The 20899-nt window shown below is 31.7% G+C and overlaps 1 protein-coding gene across 2 annotated transcripts in view; it reads left to right on the top strand.

The window, feature by feature from the left end:
* Positions 1 to 20899, top strand: part of spir (spire type actin nucleation factor) — a 220097-nt gene that overhangs the window by 156753 nt on the left and 42445 nt on the right. For both annotated transcript variants that reach the window (XM_068765506.1, XM_068765505.1), the window contains exons 6-8: positions 4427 to 4599; positions 5014 to 5077; positions 5478 to 5592. In XM_068765506.1, coding sequence (XP_068621607.1) covers positions 4427 to 4599; positions 5014 to 5077; positions 5478 to 5592 — 352 coding nt within the window. The remainder of the gene's footprint in view (positions 1 to 4426; positions 4600 to 5013; positions 5078 to 5477; positions 5593 to 20899) is intronic.

The following is a 20899-nucleotide window of genomic DNA, read 5'->3' as shown; positions in this document are numbered from 1 at the left end:
CAATGGCACGAACGCTGATGTCTGTGGAACATAGATACCATTTAAAAAAAGTGTATAATTATATAAATAGACTTCAATATTCATTATCATCATAATTTCAGGGGAGGAATGGGAGGATCTAAAGCCTATCTTGCAGTAGACGTTCTTCGGCTGAAATGATGATAATGAAGCATGAAAATATCTCTACTTGTCACAAGTAATGAAATCGCTAAAACCTGATCATATTTAGGCAGGTTAGAAACGAATTGAATGCAACAGCAGAAAATAATAATATATAATCTCTTCTCTTCTTAGAACTCTGCGTTTCACAAAGCATTCGTGATCGTGTCACGACTCTTGTCATAATCTCCTGTCATCTCTTACCATGTAGACACTCTTTCTGTCCAAAATTTTTGAAAGAAATATATAATTTAACATTTTATGCTACTTCCTTTCATACATAATATGCTAATAGAAAACTTACCAAGTGAAAATGCTTACACGCTTCACGTAACTAGAGACACTACCGTGAATTATCTCTGTTGCAGTCACAAATAAATGACATAAGTATTTCTAGGTGGTATTCAGGAAGAAATTTGTACTTTCGTAACGAATCACGTGAACCAATATTTCACGTCAAGTCAAAGAAAACTATTTTCTCGTTCAATTTTGAAACATGAATCCTTTAATGAGTTAACAAATCCTTCGTGGATCCGAGTGTACACATATATAATAAAGTTACACGAGATATTTTAAACCTTCCTTTTCTTAGTTTTAAATCTAAAATTAAAAGCATTTATTATATTATATTTATTGCATATATTATTAAATAAATCTTTGTTTAGCTTTAAAGAGTTTTTGGTTAGTCGAAATGATATTATATACACACAAGAAAGATAATAAATTTCATTTAAAAAAAGCAACTGTTGAGTTTCTAGCGGGCTCTTTTTAATAGATAAACGTTCTTAAATGTTTATAAGTTGCAAACTACTACAGTTTGTAACTTATAATGATAAAATAATCGACGATTTAAAAGCGTGCATAAATGCCTATTGGTATAAAGGCATTATGAAATTTTGAACTAATCGTGTGTTCTTGAATATTCTATAAATTACCCATCTAAGCAACCGAAGAGATAGACGACCTCCTAATCACATATAGGGTATGCATACCAATCACTTTTCGAGGAATATGATCGTCATGATGTTCGGTCTTGCGCTGCCCGTTTTTTATTCTTCGAGTTACGTCGGTAACTATATAGTGCATATAGTTTATGATAAATCAATCAAAAATTTTACAATATCAATGTCCCCGCAGTTTATATTTCCAACTTGTTTTTGACGAACTAAAAATAAAGATAAAACCGTTTATCGCAATTTCGACTTTGCAACACGTACAACATGTGTATATCAAAATTTGTATTTTTGCAATAAATTATGAACTTTATTTTCATATGTATAAGTTTAATTTTGCTGTAAAGTTTGTCGACGAAGGTGTATCATTTAAATTCCCCGGCGTAATACGTTATGAAAAGCGCGCGAACGTCCGTCTAATGAAGTATGTAATATTAATGGCGGACGGTGATCTAGGAATTTAGCGGTGAATTGGTTGCAAATGGCGGTCCGTGCGAACGCGCGAGTCACCTGGCGCGGGCTAATGGACATTCCGCGTCAATCCAATGCAAAACACATTGATGTCATAAATACTAATATAAATAAATATAAATAAAATAATAATAAAGTATGGGAAACTCTTCAATGATCATGCAGTCCATTGTTGACTAAGGAACCATTTGGTAGCGCGCATAGTACCCAAGTTTCATCAACAAAAATTCCTATGCGAAGAAAATTTATTAACCTTGTTAAATTTATATGATTGGATGTATGTTTAAAAGAAAATGAGATGAATGTATAGCTTATTTTCAATGTTACTTTAATTTATTTTGTCTATTGACTATTAACTTTTGTAAATGCAGTCTGTAAGAACAGAATCTATAAAAGTAAGAACTGAAAGAACAAAGTCTGTAAGAACACAAAAAACTGAAAAACAGACACCAAAAATTAATTTTAATACGTAGTATAGATGAATTTATAAATGCTTTTTATTACTGTATTACCATTTACGTTTTATATTATTTCTGATAACATTTATTTTTATATGAGGTAAACCATACATTAATTGACCGCAAGTGAGCTACCATCACTCCTTTAAAACTTTTAAATCTATAACCAATCACTCTGTATATTAATTGTTCTAAAATATAAAAAAAGGTTTTTAATGAATTATTTAGTCGTTAGATTAAACAATATTTCTATGTACTATATATCAATATATCTTTCTATGTACAGCTTTAACGCTTTACACGAATATCAATTTAATTTCTTATTTTACCAAAAGTGCTCTGAGCAATGTAAGAAAGAATGTTTATAATAAGCATATGTTTAAATTATTTACTCAAAAACGGTATACCATAAGTTTTTTTATCGTCGTCGTTTCATCCCAAAAACGCCTACTGTAAGGTATAGGTCCCCCTTAAAGATATCTATGGGAGCATATACCATAATTGCCACGTTTGGCAGGCAGGTTGGCGATCGCAGTGTGGTATTATGGTATGCAGAGGACGTCGATCATCTTAAAACTTGTTTATGGGCAGTGGCAATCCTATATGATTAATGCACAAAGTTTGAATTATAGAACATTGTATCACGGGAATCGGACCCTAGACCTACCATCGCAAGTCTATGTCCTCTACCGCTGGACTACCGCTGCTCATTTTTATGTAACAATACATAAAGTCAACATTATGTATTGTTAGTACTGTGATATTTATCTAGTGTAATAGCAATCAGTTTACAATTAAAATAATACCGTTATAGCATTTAGTTATTTAATTTTATTAAATATTATTACTAATATTTATAACTTTGTGTTATTATGTTTAACAAATTCGATTTTATATGAAACTATGTTGTAATTATATTAAATAAATAAAATAATTACGTGTAAAATTATGAATACGCGAGTTCGTAATATACCACATGAGTCCCTAGGCTCGTCAACCGCAAATAGAAATTAAAAGGTCACTGAACATGCTCGTATCAATATAGCTGTTAATAATTTACGTCAGAGTGTTTCTTGACTTGGTCAAAAGGCTAAAATTATAACGATATCTTTACCGCCTCTTGTATATTTTTATATTGTTTTAAATTTTTTATTTGCTCGACGATTTACTTTTATTTTAAAAAGTTACAATTTACCATAAAATATAGCATAGAATAAAAAATTAAATACTGCTATTAATATTGCATTAAAGTGATAATACTTCTAGCTTACATTTATAAAAAGCATACACAATTGAGATACTAATAAGCAGTTGTTATCCATATAAAATTATAATTAAAAATCATTGTGAAAGTTAGGAGATGTAACCTGTGCATCACAGAGAAGCCAATTTTAATTATAAACGTCACTTGTTTCTTAACTTTATACATGTAAAAAAACATTCTAACCCACAAATATTTAGCGTTTGAAATAAAAATTGTTTTTAACGGAGAATTTACCTGTTCTGTACCTGTAATAAATTAACACATAATAAATAAAGTCAAAATAAATAGTACACTTTGCCCAGCTATTAACATGTTAACAGCTATCGAACTTATTCTGATTTCATTTGCGTACATTTTGAGAACCTATCAACGTCATATGGTAGATGGAATGTTTAGTATACATTGCGTATTTTATTCACGTGTAGTGTTGGAACTGTGATTAACGACATGTAATACTGTTTACATCGTTATATTTAAATTTAAATTATGCAGGCTATTTGGAGATAGGTATAATAGCTTTAAAGGGGTATTTACCCCTTAATTGTAGAATATCTCATTTCTCAGGAAAAAGTTTTGAATATTTTACTCCATACAAAGTGATTATTACATTATATCTTACTATGAATTGTTTTTTATTGTATATACAAATGGCCAATAATGTTTGAATATACAAAGTCTTTAGGTACAGAAACAAAAATTAATTTCGACATGTAGTAAACCTAATTTTTAGATAGCAAATTAGCTATACAATCGCCCCCTTTAAATATTTTACAAGTATATCCAATCATCCTGTATAATATGGTTAAAATATTATGAATAATTTTACGAGCAAATGATTAATATAAATGTCTCATTCCTAGACGAACCGACGGATCTGGAGAGCATTGCAAGTAGGTAAAATGGCGCCATGCAGGAATTTTGCTTTGGAGCAATACCATAGACTTTGTTTTTTTTTTATTTCAACCGACGCGCCTTAATAATTTCAATGCATGCTACAATCATTCGTGCAATTGCTCCATCCATTTTTATTTTTTTTATTCCATGTCTGTGACTTTGTTATGCGCCTAGAGTTAATTTACAGCAAACGTTTGTCATCGCGAATTGCTATTTTTTTATTTCAGGCGCGTTTCTGGATGCAAGTGATCGGTGAATTAAGAATGGGAGTGAAGCTGAAGAAGGTTAATTACTCCAGAACCCCTATCGAGTACGAATTGACGCCGTACGAAATTCTAATGGACGACATCAGGTCTAGAAGGTACACGTTACGAAAAGTGGATGGTGCTATACCACAGAGGTGAGCATATTAAATCTTATAAGACTTTGGATAGATTTAATGGTTTATGTTCTTTAAAGAGAACCCAGGAGAATACGACCATGGTTTACTGTTAATGTGAGACAGTGTGCGCACAGAAATGTTTAGATCCGGAACATCCTATAGAGGGGACCAATGATCTATAAATACTGTCCTCTCCAAAGTGGCGAAGACGATCATTGAGTTCATTTTAATGGGTTCTACTTGCTACACCAAGTTTTCTCCCCACGTGGCACTGTCTATTATACAATAGACTATTTCGACTGCAAAACTAATTTAACTAACTTGTAATTGTGTTTATATTAAATATTGTAATGAAACTATATATGGAACTCTAAAATTATACTTTTTTGTGCCCTAAACAAAAACCTAACGATATTTTTTTTTATTCAACAGTGTGAAAAAGGATGCACACGCAATGATTCTCGAATTTATAAGAAGTAGGCCGCCACTCAGAAAGGTGAGTAAATAAAGAAATATATCTGCATTTATGGTTCAAGAAGCATAAAAAGAGTTTATCATCCATCAATGTCTTTCAAGATGGGGACTACCTTTAGAAATGAAAACTAGACTGGAAACAAAAAATGTATATTACTAATTTACATCGATAATTTTAACTCTTTGACGCATACAGGATGATTGTTTATATGTGTAAAAAGCCGAATGAGAACAATAGTTTCAAAAATAATATAGTAAGAAAAAGCGTTTTTAAAATCTGGTTTATGTAACTAAAACCGCTGACTTTGTGCTATCAGAAGTTGACAAATCAGCTATACATTCACAGCTTTTACACCTTTAATCAATCATCCTGTATACATTGTATGCATTCAGTATAACTGTATCTGTTGAATTGCTCCCAGGCCTCGGAACGCAAGCTACCGCCGCCGCGGCGAGAGATCACGCCGCGCGAACAACTGCTGGCCTCCATCCAACGAGGCCGCCCCCTGCGTGCCACGCCCTACTCGCGCAAATACTGTGAGTATCATACCTTCGTTAACACTATGATTACCTTTAGAACGGAGATTCCTGTGTATCAACAGCATGCTGTTTGCTGTGGTAAAGTCTGTCAAAGCAGAGTCCATTGCAGTCGATGTTCGCGATTGTTCAAGTCGAAACGTATGTAAAACAAGACGGTTTTTCAAAGAGAATCAACTTTTCTCTAAGCGAGCCGTCGGTAAGAAACGTCAACAGTTATGCGATAGGTATGTAGCTTCATTCAAGGCAACTTCAGTGTAGGATGTCTAGTACGGATAGTCAATTGGATTGTGGAAATAAATCCATTCCTAATTATATACTAAAAGTACTGTAACTTCAGCGGTTTCACCTAATTAAACTTACGAGCGAAAACGGTTGGAATTTTATATTATATATATCAAGGTCAAGGAGAAATTTCCGAAGTTGATTCCAAAAGGTGAAGTTTAGATCTCAGGGGCCAAATAAAACTAAAACTTATTCTAGTGGTCGACGAGGTCGAAAAACCGGCTTCTGTTAATTAATACAAAACTTTATTTGAATTCTTCATACATAACTTATCTAACATAAACCAACTTGTTTTAAGAATGGTAAATATTTTAACAGGAAGTATCATTGCTGTACTTTCAAAATATGGTACTTGTTGTTTTTCTAGTATTGAGTGTAAATAAATAATAATTAGGAAAAAGGCAACGTCCCCGAAATGAATTTAAAAACACTTTATGTAAAAATTTAGAAAATTTACTTTGTTTTTTTGATGTTTAGTCTACAAAATGTTTGAGGAACCTTTTCCTTGACTTAAACATTCCCGGCGCTAATTCATTTATTTATTCATACACTATAATATAAAGTATATATTTGATAGTTTAATGTATTAATTTATGTAAATCATTATTTTTAATGTATGCGTATAAAATTTAGCCCGGTATAGCCATATGAGTAAATTATAAAACGTTCTAAGAACTTCTAATTATTTAAAGTAATTTTAAACACATTGTGTAAAGCGCCATCTATCTCACCATGCTTTAAACGACGCCATTGTACGTGTGATCTTGACATTGAGGTTTATATTCCTTTGCTAATGAAGATCGTAAAAATGTTTTCATGTATTTGATTTATGTATATATATAATCATCTTTTAAGTGTAAGATGGCATCATACTCAAAACTGGAGAACATTCCTATAATTGATTTACCTTTGTTCCAGAACCTTTATCCCATTCCCGGAAACCTTACCACTGAAACATCCCAATGAAGAAGTCTATTTTCAGATCTACATATCACCAGTGCTTAAACATTCTTTTTATAAAATAAACGTTTCTAGTTTAAGTGAATTGAAGAGTTTGATCAAATGTAAATAAGTTAAGTCCAATTACCTTTGAGAAATAATTACTGTTCCACAGAAAACGTTAACCATCCTTATTTTAAAGTGAATCATTTCAAGGACAGTTTTAATACAACACTAGCCTACCCTATTAGCTTTGTGTTGATAAGGTTGGGAAATTTTGTCTTAAACACATGTGACAAATATCAATAGTAATGTTTGTTTCTGTGTAATAAATAGGGTGCGTTATTAGACTTTTAACGGAATGGAAATCATTCGGCTGTATACCATATATATATAAAAAATATGTTCTAAATTCGATTTTTAAATTAATAGAATAATTTACGCGTTTATTGTTTAAGATCTTATAATAAAGATCAAAATAATTCGCTTCTGCTATGCTATTTAGCTGTTATGATAATGTTAATATTTCCACAATAATTGATTTTAGATTCTTTTAACACGCATCTTTTTAGTGTAAATTAGGAGATTATATATTTATATTTTTGAATGATAACAGCTATGCAAAAAAACATATAAACTTGTTTTAAAATACAAGCATCTAACATGTGTCTTGTTTCCTTGTGTCCTTTACGGCTGTGATAGGTCATATTTAAAGCGCCAAGTGTGTTTAATTAAATAATATTAATTTGTTGTCACGTAAAAATTGGACTAGATTTTACCGCTTTTATTCAATGTAATTTTTATGGACTTTTATAAGTAATAAAACATTGCCGTAATAATTTTTGTTAATTTTAATTAGTTAAACCTTCGATAATTTTATTGAGTTCGCGAAATGCCGGTGACTTCCGAAATAGTTTATTTTAGGTAGATACTTTTATGTAGCATGTATACGTGTATATGAATCAGACTGGTCGTGGTTTCAATCTGCGATTATAGCTGGTCAAATTATTTTTAAATAAATATATTGAATAAATATAATTTAAACAGCTTTGACATTTTCGAAATTAAAATATATCAATGTAACAAACGATAAAAGAAAATATAGGTTCATAATTAATCATTTTAAGGGCCAAAACTCAAAAAAATAATGTAACATTCCTCCATCCGCACTTGATTTTTATAAGGAAACTTTGGTCATAAAAATGGAAACATTTTGAGTATAATGACATCCTCAATGGTTTTAAATTGAAAATTTTAATTATCTTAAGACTTTAAAATGTGTTTAAAATATTTCTGTTCACGAGAAGTTCGGAAAGTTTGTGATAACTTCAACTGTGTTTATTTTTAGATTTCTAGTGTTGTTTGCAATTACTAGCGCATTTTTAAGTATTAGCCACAAATTGGTTACAAGTCTACATATATACAGTCCTAAACCAATAAACCGCCAACTTGACCAAATGATCACATAGTTCGTAAAAAGAGGGTCGATTCATTACTCTTACTCTGCAACTCAATACGCAAATTTATTGTGAGTGCCGTCATCTACAATACGATCAACACCTAGTACATTTCAATAACGCATGGACTGACACGTGCTGAAGTTTCCGGATGATTCGATTTGCGTAGCAGAGAGAGTGCGGTCTAAATAAAAGTTATAAATATATACAATGCAATAATAGCACGACCCATTGATTAAGTAATATAACTAGTTACGGATCTTAAGTCTGATCAGAGCTGTATCTTCATGGTGGTGTTCAGCGTCTAATATTTGAGACGTAATAGCCATTTCACTGACCCATTTCTAATGGAATCTACTATAAGTAAACTGCGGTAGTTATAATTCAATACGATATAAAAAAAAATTGTGTAATTATTCGCTTATTAATCTACGCCCGGTCCATTTATCCGTGAAATTAAAAACCACGAACCAATTAGTGTATAACGGTATGAGATTTTTCGTAAACAATACAGATGCTGAAAATGTCAATGAACTTTGTTCATATAACTGAACATCCACGGCTACCGTAGAACTTTCCCTGCTAGGTATAGGCTACTCCCATATATTTCCAATAGGAACGTCTGTCCACAAATACAAAAAACTGGATTGTAACAGCTCTCGACCTTAACATACGTCCAATTTCTTTACCATCGAGTCTAGCTGTTGAGGCTTGCAAGTTTGATCCTACAGGCCGATAGTGTGAATTATATAACACCGTAGTACCGTAAATCTGTGTTCCAATTGACTTATACGATTTAGTTTTTGTAAAGGAAGTCGTAAAGTGTTTTATTGCTTGTCCAAGTTACAACACGTTTGCGTGTCTGCTGCGTGAGAATGATAGTGAAACGTCGATGTAACATTACAAACAAAGGAATGTGTAAAATACTCCTATTGTTGTTACCTTTCTATAAGTTTGAGGCAAACATGTTCTCTGCACTCCTTATCTTTTATAAGATAAGCGCATGTTGAGTAAAGAGCATTTCAAAAATTAGATTTTAACGACATTGCGCTCATTTTGCGTTATGTTTGGCTTAATTTTACCAACCCTCCTCAAGAAATTCCAATGAGCATTTCATGTCACCGGTGTTCTCGGGAATGCTCCTCGGTGAACTGAGGTAGGGAGGGAGAGAACAACAAATGGCGTACTTAAATTATTTTTTTATAGCAAATGCGAGATTGTCGTCACAAAAAATATCTGATCTTCTTCATCGCGATGCTTACCTTCTCAAAGTTCCTTTCAGGTTTTCGATAAGAAAACTGCACGCCTTCTGCTGACAACCTCTGTTTACGTTGAATTTTTCTCAAGTACATTATTAATTTACCATAAGTAAACAACACAACTTCTTAATCAGCTCGTACATACTATTTTACAACGAAGTTCTAACACGTGTAAAAAAATCAGACATACCTGTGTGTAGTTAAAACCGAATACGTTTATAAAGATTAATATTTCCGATATGTCAAATCAAATGTCGAGCGCCAAACGAGTTACTTATATAAAACGTTACTATTTTCTGCTTAATGGACAAGTTACACGTGTAGTTACTGGGCTAGCGAGGCGTGATCTCGATTTTCAAGATAACGAGTTCAGATATGAACATCGTTTCAGTCCATAGACGCCCACTGCAAGGCATATGCCTCCCCCAAAGATATATATAGCGTGATATATTATAATCGCCTCGCTTGGCAGGCGGGTCGGCGATCGCTGGATGGGGTGTTATGGTATGCAGAGGTCCCAGCTGCTCATCTCCTGGAAACTTGTTAGTATGCAGTGGTACATGCGATATGTAATTAATGCACAAAGTATGAATTAAATATAAGATTAACCCGGTAATGGAACCCACGACCTAGGCACTCAAGTCTGGCCTTACCGCTAGGGCTACCACTGCTCAGCAGCTATGATATAATTAACTTTTGGATTTCTATGACCGTATCACTTAGGATCAGATGTACGCCATTTTCATCTCGCCTCTCTCTAGTATTAAAACCAGAGGTATTTGATCCTTTGAAAACTGCAAGCCTGCGCCCTTCGCCAGACGCCTCGCATTTCGACACAAGCCATTCAAGCGCGCCGCGATCTGGTTTCGTAACGCCTCAGCACACAATGGGGTAATAAATTGTACGGTACACGTATCCAAGAGTTAGGACATCGACCGAACAACCTGCCTCTCTAGTCTAGTATCGAAACTAGAATTATTTACTACAAGAAAGGTATACGAACGAGCAGGGAGATCATACGATAAATGGTGAAAGCTGTAGCTCTATTGAGGAAGTTTTCGATCAGAGCGTGTTTAGAACCCTCGTAGATTTAAGTTAAAAGATGCTATAACAGGGAAGGTCAGTTTGTTTCTAATTTCTGTCAAATTAGGTTTTTCTAGCACTTTTCTAATGACGTACACCTGTGGTCATTTTAAACGATGTTATATCAATAATAATATGAATAAATTTAAGTTTTGAAATACGAACACCTGCAACAAACCAAAAGTTCTTAATTAAATTTAAGTTTGTAATGTTTTATTATTATATACCTTCCTTTAGTAGCGAAATTATTTACTAAACATATATTTGGTGACGAAATTAAAGAGAGCTACTACTGCTAGGACCTGCCTCTTCTTAGAGAAGGTGTAGGCCACTATATTCGGTTTCTTCAATGATTAAGTTCATCGTATGCATGTGGTAGCATTGGTAACTATTTGACTCGTATTATATCTTTCGAGAATTGAACCCGTGACCCACAATCATGTAGCAGTTCTTGTTCCTACCATAATACCTATGCGTCCCAATCATAGGTATTTAAAAGTAAACGATTTAAGTTTTACTAGTAACTGTCCTGAAGGATATTTCTAGATTTTCATTACCAGCTAATTGAAATTTGAATTTAGAAACAAATAATCTGGCTTACCTGACTTAGTACGAATTAAAGTCTAAGATAATTCTGTACCTATGGTCCAGTTACATTGACCTCGTTCGTGCTTTCGAATAACAAATCCGCAGTCGTCTTTGCAATACTACATCGTACCATTGCAATATCTTAAACACTAAGTATTGTTCCGTTACGTTTTTCCTTTTAAAATTAAAATATAAAATCTAACTCTAGCAATCTCCGAACTTGTTTTGGATTTGGCTTAGAATAATTATAAGTTTGGTAATTTTACTTAGATTAGTTAAATATTGCGAGTGTCTACAATCGCGAATGAATTGTGAGGAAAACTGTTTTATATTTGTTGGCAAAGTTATAATTGTGTTGGTTCAAGATGTTACAAGTAATATATGATAATTGCATTAATTATTTCAAATTCTTTATATTTTATAGACAATGTAGTTCTGAATTAAAAATGGTATAACTTACTTATTATAAGTATTTAAATAAAGCTACACCAATGAGTTAATATAAATCTGATTTTTTTGTTTCTGTTATCTCATATGTTGGCGCCAAAACGCCGCTATGTACTTATATAGTATGTGTAATAGATATCATACGAATTGGAGTCAATGTAAGTGCCATATGCACTTCGAATAGAATATTGATTGACTTAATAACGTATTCAGGTGCCGTATACTTACTGAAACTTTTTTTTTTGCAAAATAAATAACTACTTCTTGTAAATAAACGGTCATTTATTGTCATGCGGGCCGAAGAAATAATTTTTAATATTTTTTTTTTTATTACAATCTTCTGTCTGAATATTTATACTATTATATCTTTTAAAAATCGCATAACAAGATGTTTTACTAATGACAAAATATTAATAAAAATGGTAATAGATCCTGTCAAATAACTGGACAATAGGCGCACTACAAAAATAAAAAAATAATTGTAAAATCAACTTTGGTAACGCACATATAAACTCATATATATTTATATGGATGTAGCACTACGTAGACTTAATAATAAATCGAATGTTCTCGGAAATCATAATTATAAACGATCACTATAAAATTCGGCTATATCTTATAGTATCATTCGTTAATTACCTCAACAAAATTACGAGAAATAATTATTAATAAAATATCAATTAAGTTATTAATTTATACTTCGAACACGCATAAAAGTAAATACCCTAAAAATAACACTGAGATGATTAAATCTAAAATATTGTATATTATGTAAAAGGCTGTTCGGCAAATCAATAATTTCTTCTATCTACCAACAATAGATTTAGGTCACGGAAATTTCCGACATAAAATCTGGGTCCGTCTGGCTCCGCCGAGTCTCACGAGGCATCTTTTATTGAGGTTTACACAACATCGTCGCGATTATCATAAACATGAATATAGAGATTCTTTATCATCTGAATATTAATGGATAGTTCAATATTATTGTTATTACAGCGCAGAAAGCGATTCCGGTCGGAGATTACCTTTGTCGAAATTGGGTCGATTTTTATAGTTCTACAACCGTTCCAAATATAAACCCATTTTTTCTATATTTGTCATCATCGTGATTCCAGCCGTATGACGTCCACCACAAGATATGAAGCCTTACTCAGATATTACCACAATGGTTAGTTTTAGCTGAACAAGAAAGCTAAATTTCTTTACCTAATTAGTTTAAGTTAGTTATCTTGTTGACATAATTATAATATTTAAATAAATGTTTTATGGGTATCCGGGGCGTCCTTTAAATCAACGCCAACATAAGCGGGTCAGCAAGGACATAAAAAAATCTATACTCTTTTTTTTAATTTGATAGAACAAAAATTTTGCGTTGATGGTAAAAAGTTATATTTTCTGTTAAAGCTAAACCATTGTAGCATGATTTTTTGTCTCTCCTTTACTAATGTCTTAAGTTTACTAACGTACGGTAACATGAAAGTGCAAAAAGAAATTAGAAAACTGAATATTTGTAGTCATATTAATAGAAATTAAATCATAAAACGTTAACATTTTTTTAATTGCAATATTTTTTTCAACAACTGTCATTGATTAATGGGACAATGAACATCTTCTAAGTCAAGAAATGTGATCGACATTCGTCGTTATGTGTAAATTAATGGTTGTGCACTGCAAAAACCTACTTAATGTTCCGATAGCTGACCTGTCATGCGGTCAATAGATGCGGCGAAGTAAATTGACTAGCTCCACAAATGGAGAATGCGTCCGCAAAATTAAATGCAACGTCATTTGGAACAACATTAGTAACGTAATAATAACGGTCCCGAATATCCGAATACGTCATGTTATGTGGAATGTTATGAATCATAAATATAATACGAAGTAATGCAATATTCCTTTTGCGACATCTCAAGAGAATTATAATTTTTTAGTCCTTAGATGTGTATAAATATATTACAATAAATGTTAAATAAAGGAGTGAAATAAAGGCTCCCGAGGAGCGACCGTTAGTTGGACCGACGACATAATCAAGGTTGCGGAAGGTTGCTAGATTCGGGTAGCTCAAAACCAGCCATAGTGGCGATCAATTGACACGATGGTAATAAACGGCGTAAATAATTACGCAATTTAATTTAAATTTACTTATAAAATATCCAATGTGTTACTATTAAAATTCTTTAATTTATAGACGCTTTTAAATAAGATACTTCAAAATGAAATTTATTAAGGCCGTGTACTGCACTTGCGAGGTCAGAATTAAAAAAAGTTATAAAATCTTCGTATTTAATCTTTATATAATTTTACTGCTGACAAAGATCGATAAACCTTGGCTCGAATTGAAATAAGTCCACACTTTTATTATGAGTGCATAGACAAATTATTTATTAAACAGTTACAGTGGCTCTCAAAGTTTTAATCCAGACTTTTTTTCTGTTGTTCTTTTTATTGTATTACATTACAATGAAATTTAATGAAGGTCATTGCAGATATAAACTTACTATGTTTTGTGAGTATATTATAATTGTATTATAAATTAAAAATCGTTACATAATAAAGTGTTTACAATTAATAACAGTTTCTAGTCATAAATATGAATGATGTGGTAATATATGATTTTTCCAAATACCTATTTAAAAATAAGGAAGCTGTTACCATAAAAATTATTAATGTTAAAAGTTATATTAAAACACGTTTGACCGTATCAAATCAATTGGCTCTTTATTTTAAATTGATATTATTTAATTGTAACCTAAATAATGCGAAAATTTGCTCAAAACGATATTTATATTTACATCATCACAATTTTAAATCTTCTAATAAAACAATTCGATACGTCAAGAGTTTGAGAGTAAGTGGCCGCAAAGCAAGGCGGACAACAATCTCGTTTGCCGCAGTCAGTTGAAGACTCTCTTATTGTGTGGATGTGTGTTAAAATAATTTAAATCTTTTAACATTGTAACTGTCATTATAAAATAAATATAAGTGAAAATGTGTGGTGATTAATATAGCTTATTTTATTAAATAAATTTAAAGTTTAAATACAAATCGCGGAAGTGATTGATTTATGTGTACGGCTTCTTTTTACCTGTTTCCGATATAAGTAATCGGATTTTATTGTATAAATGTCGTATTCGATTAATCGCGAGAGGAAAAATAGCGGCTCTCGTTACGCTCGGACCTTTGTTGTTTTCTAATCAGCTATCGATTTGGAAGTCTATTTAATAACAGTACTGTTAAACAGTTGTGAATTTAATTCTAATTGTGATAAAAACTATATTTCTGTAACGATGGGTGTCTGCATAACGAGTACTTTAGCCATGGAAATAAGCCGTAAGTAAATTTTTCTATACGAAGAAATTTGAAGTGATTTTGATAAGAAATATTTTTTATTTAACTTCACATATACGCTGTTTAGGTTTGTATTTGCATAGCACGGTAACATCTATTCCAGATAACCTTTACAATCGTTGGAACATAATTAAAAGGCTTTTATCGAAGTGCTAACCTTTTAAGTATCACAATCAATGATTTTATTTTCCGTTTGAGAGGCTAATTATGACAATCAGTCAGTATATGTTAAAAAAGATATATTAGTTTTAAAGGCAGTTTGTTTTTATTGATAATGCCATACAGAATACCAATGACAAATTAGAACAATGAGTTTTATTGTAAGTAAAGTAATTGATCATCACCATTATGATGACATTCTTAAGATGTCTAGTGCTACATAAGCCTAATCCAAGGACTTCTAAAAGAACAGATAAAGTATATGTCAATTAAAAATGACTATGCCAATTTAATTAGTGTAAATAAATGTATTGAAGTCATGAATTGTTTCCAAAACCACTTTCAATTAGATGAAGTATATAAGTAAGAATTTTTATTGATAGATCTGTAGCCGTACGTCTGTCAGATTGAAATTAAAATTTAAAATAACAATTTTCTCGCAATTTATAATTGTCACTTTTTAAACATCAAAAACTTAGATTCTATGCAATATTTCGACGTCAAGGCCTATGATAACAAAGTTTACATATAAGGCTTGAATTAACTTTACCCAATCGCTATGTCCGTATGTCTAATCACTAAACACACAAAGATGACCTTAAATACTGTTATGAAGCATAGAATTATGTCAATAAAAATAATACGAATGAAACGAAAATTTATAAGTGTCTCTCAGATTGGTTTCTGTGAAATTCTTAAATTATTACTCAAAAGCGACTGGTATAGCGCCTCTCGTTTCGTGACCTTTTTCAACGACATTGGATTCGATCTGAGCACTCGATATCGCTAATACATTTGTATCAATTTAAAATATAAGAATAAATACAAAATTATACATACAAACTTTGTAAAAAAATCTTAAGTAACATTGTCACTTGTATCAGGGGGATCGGAAAATAAAGTCGTTACTATCAACATTTTAACAGAAAATCGATTGATTTTTACTGCATCGGCATACATATGCTAGATAGCAAAATTAATAACGAATATGAATATATTGTTCATTAGAAATAAAACTTGTTAAAATGTAGTCATGTGAATTTTACTTAAGAAAGCGACTTACTTTCCGGTCCTAATATTTAGTACTTATTTTTTTCCAAGCTAAAGTCTGTAGGCGGACCTTGAAGGGCCTGATTGGCTCCTTGAAGCGTCTGTATAAATAATCTTACGCTAAACACCTCGCAATATGTTGAAATAAAATTTTTTTTTGCAAATTTAAAAATCAACGATCTGAGCTAATGTTTCTGAGGCAGCACTCGATATTTGAAGCTGTATAGAGATAAAACATTTATGAGTTGACTTTAATAAAGCTTTACAAAGTTTGGTATGATTAATTTATTACAAATAATATAATATTTACGCACTCCTGTACATAACAAGATCTAGCAAAAAATTAAAAATATATTATGGCTACGTTATGGATTCATTGCCTCAGCCCTTCTCGCGTCTTACGTAACACTTAAATATTTTTACATAACTTCCGTATCCATGCGTTGAAACATATTTCATTTCACAAATAGAAGAAAATCAAAACGGCACACGCGTAAATCTAAGACCGGAACCGAAGCAGGCAGTTTTAAGCAGTTGATAAAAAAAACATAGCGTAGACGGGTTACCGTTGTTTTTATAAAAAGAACAGCTCGACTGCGGGCCAATACACTTGTGACTAATCGGACAATTTCATCAGAAAAGTGAGAACGAATCGCTTTGCACAACTTTCGTAGATTCTGTTGATTTATTTTTAGGCACCATCGCTGTTATTTAATGATGGCAGGTCTATTGATGGACGATAACAAAAGATATTGCCACGTAGCTTTTAAAATCAAATTTAATGCCGTTTAAGTTTATTGTTATTCAAATGACAGTTCATTTTTTATTACAAAACGATGAGCTGAATGAACTTAAAAACGGAATGATTATTTCTTTTAAACAACTCGATGCTCCAACCCGTAATGATAATCTAAAACCATCAGTATTAGACAACGTGTATTATATGCATTATAACGAATTATGAAATGTCTTTCAAATAATTTTATAATTAAGAGCCCTAGAATATGGCATATGTAACTTCTACAGGTGTAGAGGAATGTATGAAAATTTCGAATTTATTTCTTCTGTGAAACCGATGTGTATCTGATTTTATATATGTATTGTTGTATGACGACTTTTTTAAAGGCATTTAACTTAGTATTTAACTTGGTTTCCGGATCTTCTATTACTTTAATTCGTATAGAAATTAATATTTATCAATTTGACCTTTTTAGAATACTGTCAAATTATGTAAATGTTAGTAATTTATTATTAGCACACTAATTGGAATTCGATTGAATTGAAAAATATGTTAAATACTTAGTGTTATTAACTTCAAGGAAGCCGTCAGTATATCGATGTTAAGACTATAATAACTAATAGAACAATTTTATTTTAATTCGATTCACAAAATTTATGTGCAATGTAATTAGTAGAGATGTTTTTTTCAATCAGATGAATGACAGAATAGGTGCCCTCTACTCGCTACCGCTGTGAACCCTCGGAATCTGCAAATGCCACTTCGGTAGCAGTCGAAGTCCGGTCCTAAAAAAAATTATGCCTTTGAAAATTAGATTCGTAATTATTGTCTTCTTGATATGAATACAATTTGCCTTTTTGATCGCGATCAGAAGAGAATGAACTTTATTAATTAAATATACTTAAAACGATTCTCTGTTTAAAAGCACATGGTTTGTTTTTATTTTTATTTATTTTAGTGCATGATTACTTATTTTAGGTGATAAATTATTATTGTCCGCCTTTTTAAATCTATCGGAATATAGAAAAAAAAACCGATCTATGCTTAATTTAATAATGGAAATAATCATTTTAAAAAAATAAACGAGAAAAAATCTTCTTCACATTCGTGAACTCTTGTCAGAGTGGTCATGGCCCGTTCGGTTCTGATGCCCTCGCAGCTGTTGCTAATCTTCATGTAGTTCTGTGTTTTGCGGAGTGGTAGCATTCATTTGCTGACTTGCGCTCCATTGAGCCCTCGTTACGGGTGACATGTGACAGGTGACAGGTGACATCCAATGAGCTTGAGGTTTAGAATTTGTACAGTCGATGACAACCTGAAAAAAAGATTATACTTCTATCTAATTAACCAATATTTCATAAAAAGAATCTCGTATGAAATTAAATTAACTCTTGCATTTTTATTAGTATAAATATAACGTTAATAGCAGTCATATCAAGTAATATTTAAATATTACATTTAATGTTAAACGCTATAAATTTATATTCTATGGCGAATGCTATTATTGACGCAATCGCTTATATTTTATCTTTACACTCGAAAGCAAATCTCGTATTGCGTAAGTGCCTAACGCCATAAATATTTTCTGTCGTTACAATAAAGTGGGGCAACGCTGTTCTGGAGATACGATAACGCGGTATACAGAGATAAGAAGATCGTAAATAGAAAAAAAAATATTTACAGCTGTACCATTACAAATTTTCATTGTGAATTTATAATATTATAATAAAATTATTTCTAGTTTGAATTTTTCTTTATTACCATTAGTTTTTCTCGACAAGCTTGTCATTTTCATGATTACAATGTAGTTTTGAACAAGAAACCAAGTCGAAATGCTTACGGGAGGACTTTGCGTTTAGTCATTCCTTACGTTCCGAATATTTTTTTAAAATTTTTGATCTGCACTTGCGGATTGATTATAGGTTATAAAAATTTAAATTGTCATCCCCTTGTAATATATATAGTACAGCTTGCCATATAAGTTTCTGAAATAATTAATAACTTTATAATAATATAATATGCAAATCTATAATCTTATGCAAAACTCTTATTACTACGTATTATAATTACTTATTGCTTACTATCTGTTCCTTTTTTTGGCTATTCGCATTTCAATAAAAGAGCGATCAATTTAGTGCAAAATCTTCAAATTTTTTGCCAATTAATGAACTACACATTCACTCCTTTAAAGCTTCTACAACTATAACCAATTAATTACCTTGTATAATGTAGCTCAAAGTTATACGTTTTTGAACATTTGAAAATGATTAGAAAAAACACAGTTTAACGGCAGATAAAGGACCCGTGATACCGAGGCGATCTAAGTCGACAGTAGAAACCTATCAGCAGTTTTATAGAATAAACCTGTTTATATCAAGTTTGTTATTCAATAAAACGAGAACACGTACGTTCACTTGTTTACTGAAGTAAAAAAATGGAGGTCGCTGTCAGCTCGTAGACACCTAGTCCGATCTTCCGGTCTGAAATCCGCAGATCCATTCTGAGTTGACTGTAGCCAACTGACCCCTTTGCTAATGAGATTATCTTTGCATTCAACCGCTAAGGCTTCACTGAGAGCGGACGGCTTCGATTTAATAGTAAATACAAATGCATTGTTAATTGAAAAAGAATAATTCAAGGTAATCGTATATACATTAGTAATCAAGTTTCTTTACTTTCTTAATTAAATATGTTTCGGTGGTCGTCGTTTAAGTACGTATATGTTTTGTTCCAAGTTATATATGGTGTCCATTCTTGGTAGGCGGGGGTTGGCGATTGCAGTGTGATATTATGATACCGCTGGGCTAACACTGTTGTTTACTTAATTTTTTTGAACTTTTAATAATCTTTATTAAAAACATAAACTAAATATATATATTCTAATTCTTAATATATAAATCAATAAATTTTACACTAATAGAAATCTACACTTACAGTATAGTTTATGTTATGTTTATGTTATGTGTATAAAATAAGATATTGTGTATTTTCCAACTCCTCATATCATTTGATGACCACCTGCCAAGTCCTGGTTGAAGAAGAAAGCGTCGTCTGATACAATACCAGCACTTGTACTTCATATAAATAAAAAATAAATATCTGTTTTTATAACGTATTCATTGATTACATTCTTGTATTTATTTATCAATTATTTGCACTATCTACACTATTTACAATAGTATATGCGTATGTTATCAATTATTTGCACTATTTAGACTATTTACAATAGTGTATGCGTACGTGCAATACAAAATTCCCATTTCCATTGCTATCTTGTTTAATATTTACTAGGTGATTGTGTAAATATCAATACACCTGTACAAACTTAATATATAACAATAAACAAAGAATTAAAACACATCAAACTCAGAGCTGCATATACGTAAACAAGTAAGCGAAAATAATCAGAAGTAAATGAAGTAATTAAAAACAGCGTATTGTTTAAATAAATAACATGAAATATTTAATTTATTTATAATACAGTGCTTCACAAATGTACGTTTCATGATTGTTAGGTCAGGTCTGGGGATGTAGGGATACGTCAAGCCATCTGTTCGCAAATATCACGGGTGCGTCACTCAGGCTTTCTCCCATCTCACCGCTCACATACTTCAGAAAGATGATAGCACTTCCTTGTATAGTTCATATAAACAATATTAATATACTATCTGTGCCCGCGACTTCGTCCGCGTGGAATTTAACACAAGAAAATTAGTATATCTACTTTTTTTCGTAATTATGCAAGCCGGACATTAATTTCAAAATTTACATAAATTCTTATGTCACCCAAAAACCGAAACTTCATCATTCGTGCGCTGTTTTCGTTTCAATTCATATCAGCATGAACTGTCATGGCAATATACGAAATTCATTGGAATGACACTGACAACATCTGTCATACTAACTTGGAAACCTTCGTAGGCTCATGTACAACAACTTTGCTTAATCATCAC

This window comes from Battus philenor, unplaced genomic scaffold (assembly GCF_028537555.1).
Source record: "Battus philenor isolate CCGP_79_NKW_IND1 unplaced genomic scaffold, ilBatPhil1.0.hap1 SCAF_2, whole genome shotgun sequence".
In the NCBI taxonomy this organism is placed as follows: Eukaryota; Metazoa; Arthropoda; class Insecta; order Lepidoptera; family Papilionidae; genus Battus; species Battus philenor.
Note: the sequence above shows the minus strand (reverse complement) of the source record. Positions and strands in the feature narration are given on the sequence as shown.